Source organism: Phalaenopsis equestris, unplaced genomic scaffold, assembly GCF_001263595.1.
Source record: "Phalaenopsis equestris unplaced genomic scaffold, ASM126359v1 Scaffold232799, whole genome shotgun sequence".
Classification (NCBI taxonomy): domain Eukaryota; kingdom Viridiplantae; phylum Streptophyta; class Magnoliopsida; order Asparagales; family Orchidaceae; genus Phalaenopsis; species Phalaenopsis equestris.
In genome coordinates, this window is record NW_018250760.1 from 28,908 (window position 1) to 35,386 (window position 6,479).

Consider the following 6,479-nt stretch of genomic DNA (forward strand, 5'->3'; position numbering starts at 1 on the left):
CTAACCGGTTGGGTGATGTTGGACTGGTCCCTTCAGAACCAGTTCACATCCACGCGGCGTAACAAAAACGTCCCATCAAAATTAAATAAAAACTTCTCGACAAGAGAACTTTAATAAGAAAAAAATCCCCATTCAAACATCTATAATTGCTGGAGGTTTCCTTTGAGGGGCTAAGTCTTTTGACAGTCAACAAGACACCATGAAAATAATATTTTACTTGAGCATAGCCAACTAATGAACGCATTCAAACTTCTGGACGAAAATAAGAAGGAAAGTTCTGAAGAACTTTATCAGATACATTAAAAGTAAGAGATTACACAAAAACAAAGCAAGTGAAGCATCAATTATGACCTATAAATATTAAGATTCAGAAGAGATTTTAAGCATTGTACTGCAATGAAAAGAGATTTTAAGCATCAGTATTACAATGTGGATACCAACTAGTCACGTTGGTGAGGGCCTTTAAAAAATTTTTGACAAGGTCTAGTAATCAACTCTTATTTTTACAATGATAAAATCCCATCTTATGGATTTTCCGGGAGGGGCGAGGGGGCTGAAGTCGCCATAACGCTCATATCATTAATCTAGAAATTTGACCAGGCGAACAAATTAAGAAGCAGATAGATTTGATGAAAAGAAGATACTAGAGCTCATCTTTCAACAAGTGGAAAGATTCAACATCCCAGAACATAGGAAACTTCAGCTTGGCTGCAGTATGTGGCATGCTCCAATCATCATAAATGAACCTGAACCAATGAAGAACATTATATCGAAATTAATATCACCATCCTAAAATAAACGTTCTTCGTATCATAATATGATTTTCATTTCATTTGATTTTATTTTATCAGTTTTCTTGTATGCCAATCTAATTTTCCTCTAAGAGGCATAGATTCAAGTTGTAATTTGAGCAAAAAGCAAGAGCAAAACAACAATCAGTAAATTTACTCCAGGGGCTCATTTCTTGGCTTTTGCAATTGGAAAATATATTTTATAAAAAAAGTGATTTTGAATCTTACATTTGAGAAATTTTTTTTTACATTTGAGAAATTTTTTTTTGAAAGTCCATGAGTTTTAAATCAAGCTTAATTTCTAACTACGCATTCAGCATAACCAAATTTTATCGTTTTCTAAAATTTATTTTCTAACTTTCAAACAACAAAAATGAAAATAGCTAGTTGTCATGGCACCAAGTGAAATAATTTAAATCAAATCACATACTTTCCAAAGAATTCAGAAGAAAAAACCATTTTCTCTAATATGTTATTGTGGGAATCTCTGAAGATTCTAAAAAAAAAATTGAGATAAAAAAAAATTGAGATCTTAGAAGATTTCATTGGGACAACTTAGGAAATTTTTTATTAGCATGTTCCCTTCCAATTCTATGTTATTTTATCTTTTATTTCAGAATTATTTCATTTCCTTATTTAGGTTAGGCATATTTGATATGTTTGTAAATTAGGGGGCATTGTTTTGTGTGTGTGTTGTTTGTTTTGAGAATTTAGCGGAATAATTTTATTGATATGAAGGCATAAATATATGTTACATAAATTTTAAAAAAGAAAGATATAACACCAATACCTCCAAGATTATGATTAATCAATTCCTAATAACTACACTGAGATAAAAGAAAAAAAAATAAAATAGAGAATAACTAGAAATGAAATAAATCAATATTAATAATTTCTAAAAATAGGAAATAACCGGAAAGAAAATAAATTAATACTAATAACTTCTAACACTTTCCCTCAAATTGAAATATACATGTCAATTGACCCGACCCACAATTACGTAGATTTTTAAGCTCCAAAAGATGACAAAAAACTTGACTCAATTTATATTTAAACGGCTAGTGTGCAAAATAAGATTTTATAAAATTTAGAATTTGATTTATATTTCACAAGATATTTCACACACTAGAGGTTCTACGCAAGTATACGTATCGTTTCAAGTAATATAAGGTTTTCATTCAAAACCTCACTATCGATCCCACAAAGAAGCAAGGTAAGAAATTTTTTAGGCTAATTTTAGTATACTACTATCAGGTCTTAGTTTGGAATATCAATTAAACTGATTTTTTTAATAACTTGTTGTAAATGAAAATCTTAAATCTAAAGATAAATTATCTGGATAAATTGTTTTATAGAATTTTGAGATGTTAAAGACTATCCTTCTTGTGCAATGATCTAGATTATGTGTAGGAATGAAATGCTTAGAATTTAATGTAGCCAGTGACAAATAGGAATAAACTTATTCTTCACCCCATCTCGGTGCTAGCAAAGAACATTCGCTAACCTAGAGTTTTTCATCAGCTTGTGTAGTAGTGCTGAGTAGTTCTAACCTCTTACTTCCAGATTACCCACCGTGCACTCTCTATAGAACCTACTAGAGACCCTTACAATCCAAACTCTATACTGAATTGATAACAGAATCTACAGTCTGTCACCCTAAAAACATTAATTCTACGCCTATAAAAAACTTATCACCCTATCTATTTGCACTCCCCCTCAAGTGATCGCAACGGCTCTGCCCAAGTTGAAATGTGATACTCACTAGTTTGTGAAATCATAGTCCTCCTGGATTATTATGTTTCACAACAAATTTTAACATTACGAGTGATCAATTTGTAAAGTAAATTAAGAGTCGATGAAAATATCATCACATTAATTAAATAAAAGAATATCAAAGCAAATCTAAATTCCTAAACTTGCATCTATTTCATTGCAAAAGAAAAATAAAACGATGATAATGACGTAAACCGTAAACATTGATAGAATCAAGTAATAAATTATGTGCCAACAAGGAACATGACTACCTACTCTCTTTCGAGTGTATACATACACTTAGTATTAAATTAGTTCTATGCAACTATCTCTCATCTAGAAGCTCCTAATGAAAGAGATCATTAAATTACATTTCCTTAAAAGTTGCATTGCCGCCTAAACTACTTTACTAGTCAACCGATCAATGTAAGTGCACTCAAGTTGCAAGATCACTGTTATTCCGAGCCTTAGTTTTACATGCAACAAATTTTAACATAACTTATTGTCACTTAAGTTATGTCAATGAAGTAAAATAGATATTACTCATCACATGAAAATAAAAATTATTCTATCATAAAATAAATTTTTCTACACATGCCACAACTTCATATTAAAAGAAAAGAGTAAAGAAAACTACTTATGAAACATAGAAAAAACACAATATAAAACTTCGTTTAAATCAAAGAAAATTTACTAGAAAGTGTTTACAATAATTACAAGATAATGAAGAACACAATACTTAATTTTTTCCCTCTGAAAAAAGATGAAAAATCTTCTCACCAAAGTCTCCTGCCGATTCATGCGCCGCTCATACTTCCTTACTCATTTATCTCAAAATCCCTCACCAATCTGTCCAGAAAAATGGAGAAATTTACATCTTCATAGACTCACGCCAAACTCACTAAAAACTCTTTCTAAAAACACACTCTAATTACTTTCTAATTAATTGTCATGAGAGGCGCCAACCCCCCTATTTAAAGAGACATAAAACCCCTCCTTTCTTTAAGAGACGTCTCTTCATCCAAAAGACACACTATTTCACTCTAAGAGATACATCTCTTCATCCAAGAGTCTTTCCAAGTGTTTAGATTCATTTAACAACTCTACGGGGCGTGCAAGCCATCCGAAAGTTTTCAGAACATCCCAGAATAGCCCAAAATAGCCTAAAAGCCGTCCAAAATCCATCTCGAGCACTATGGAGACAGAATCGGCGCTATAGCGCCTGTTTATAGTCGTGTTCGGCGCTTTAGCGCCACCTTGCAGGCAACACACCTGTTTTGCTCCGTTTTAGCTCTATTTCACCCCGTTTCAGCTCTGGTTCGCTCCTAATGTTATACCTATAAGATAAACATGAAAATAACATTTGTTTAAAGTAAAATTTCATTCAAAAACATGTGATAAATATAGAGGAAATTAAGCATAGAAAGTTATATCAAAATGTGTCGGATTAGAATTTTCTTACTTGCTCAAATTGGCTCCAAATTGCACCGTTTTTGCTAAAACTTCATTTCTTGTACCTGAAACCAAAAACATACAAAATACATTCTTTTAAATTGTAATATCATAAAAAAAGTGCATAAATGAACCTAAAATGTACACTAAAAACAGATAATTTTAAGGTGGATTATCAATCATGTTCAACTTGGATTTAAAATCATCAAACAATGGGCAAGAAATATATTTTGTGAATTAAAACTTGAAGTCTTCATCCCCATGGCATTTAGGGATACTTCTAGTTGACCACAATTGTCTTTAACTGCAGTTATGAAGTTCTTGTAAGTAGGTGAAAGGCATTGTCGGCGGTTGGAATTGTAAAAAACAATAACTGAGAGGCTGTTCGGGGGTAGTTGCAGCAATGGAGGGTGGTATGATAGTGGAAAAAAGAAACAAGAAAGATCATGAGGCTACGACAGCGAAGTTAGAGGGCAGGGAAACTGATGGCAGTGAAGCAGAAGGCCGGAAATGGTAGCGACGGTGAAGGGGGCAATGCGAAGGTGTTGGCACTAAAAAGTAAGGAAGAGGTTTGTTTGGGGGGGTCGCCCGTAAGAAGCTGTCGGCAGCCGGAATTGAAATCCCATCGCCCGCTTCGGAAGAACGTTTTAATTTACGTATATATATATATATAATTTTAGAAAAATATGAAATCAAACTGACCTCATATTTTTCACAGTTTAAATGAAAGAGCGCTCTACCTCAAATCATGTATCTACCCCGAGGGATAAACGCAAGACTTGAGGGTGAGGCTCGATCAAATAAACTAGGAAAACATATGACATCTGTTTGGGTCTGCGAAACCGTTTTATTTGCCGACAAGTTCCCCTATTTAATACAAATAAGTTTATTTTAAGCTGGGTTCGGAAAAGCTTCCTATAAGGGCAAACCCCTATAGTTAATTACATCTTAAATGACCGAAGTCACCTAAGAAAACTCTCGATAAAAATCAGGGAATAATGTCTTCAAAGAAATCAAAAGGATAGAACCTTACAACGAAATCGGACAAAGAAGTATGAAGGGGGAAAAGCTCAAATCTGGAACATTGTTAAGGAATCCAAATGAAGAGAAACTAGGGGAAACCACTGATCCTGAGGCGAACCTCAGTAGGTTCCCAGTCTATCCTATGGTTTGGCTCCAATTTTGAAAAGAAATTATTAAAGTGATTCATCCTGCCAATTTTATTTAATTAGGGCTTATATTTGCGTGACAGGGTCACTCAAATTGCCTAGAAGATATGAGGGTTTAAGGGTTTACGTCGCATCGGACGATAACCTCGGAACCTAGAACGAGTTTAGAGCTTAAATCGTACGACAGAGCTATACGAATGCCTAAAGAAAAAGGTGGAGGATTTATGTTGCGCTAGGCAAACAACCTCAAAATCCTATGAATTGTTGTTTAATTTCTAGGAAAAAGAGATGGTTTTGCTGGGGGAGATGCGTTATGCTGTTGAAGATGACCGTGCTGCCCACAGCGCTAGCACCAAATTCCTTGCCATGACGAGTTTAAGTTTTCTAGGGTGTCCGGTTATACTATCAAATCAAACGGCCCTATGGTTGTAGTCCTCTAAACATCCTGTGTAAAAAGGGTAAACATGTTTAAAGTTATAAAATGTAAAGCGTGCAATACAGGAATGAACAGTAGCATGCAAGTGAAACAGTAGTAGGCATAAAACAGGAGTAGTATAACATGCTATACATGAAGAACAGTAGTAGGTAGAAACATGACAAGTGTAACATGCTATACAGGGAGAACAGTAGCAAGTAGAAACAGGACAAGTGTAACATGCTGTATAAGAGGAGCAGTAGCAAGTAGAAGCAAGACAAGTGTAACATGCTGTAGCAAGTAGAAGCAAGACAAGTGTAACATGCTGTAGCAAGTAGAAGCAAGACAAGTGTAACATGCTGTAGCGTCCGAAAGAAACGTCATCCAGAAAACCCGGGGAAAAGCGGAGAAACTCAAGAAAATCAACGAAAAAGGAAAATTTAAGTGCTGTAAAATGTAAAGCAAACCTGTACACCCGTGAGATCCGCTGTTCCTTAAGTATAGCAAACCAAAATGTATTTCAAAAAGCAAAGTCCGAAAGAAACATCATCCAGAAAACCCGGGGAAAAGCGGAGAAACTCAAGAAAATCAACGAAAAAAACTCAAGTAAAAGAAAATCCTCAAAACTCCCGGGAAAATTCCAAAAGAAAGGAAAAGTAACACGAGTGTCATGTCCCAAAACTTCGATAAAACAAAGAAACAAAATTCGGACGAGGGGGACCGCAAGCACTCGTATGGGACTAGGCTCAGATATATTTATTCTCGAGGGTCCACGAAGGCTACTCGGTCACCCGAACGTATAGAACCCACCACTCGTCTAGAAGTGTGTCTTGAACCTCACTTAGGGGCTATTTCCCAGCCTAAACAGGTATTCGTCAGGTGGACAACGTATTTTAAAAA

At 34.8% G+C, this 6,479-nt stretch overlaps 1 protein-coding gene across 3 annotated transcripts in view; it reads right to left on the bottom strand.

The window, feature by feature from the left end:
- Positions 1–556: 556 nt before the first annotated feature.
- The window catches only part of LOC110038422 (auxin-binding protein 1-like), a 56,827-nt gene continuing 50,904 nt past the window's right edge, over positions 557–6,479 (bottom strand). For 2 of the 3 annotated variants that reach the window (XM_020743270.1, XM_020743269.1), the window contains one exon: positions 557–746. In XM_020743270.1, coding sequence (XP_020598929.1) covers positions 644–746 — 103 coding nt within the window. In that variant the 3' untranslated portion in view covers positions 557–643. Of the gene's footprint in view, positions 747–4,017; positions 4,061–6,479 lie in introns of those variants that run through there. The other variant, XM_020743271.1, reaches the window with a different exon arrangement.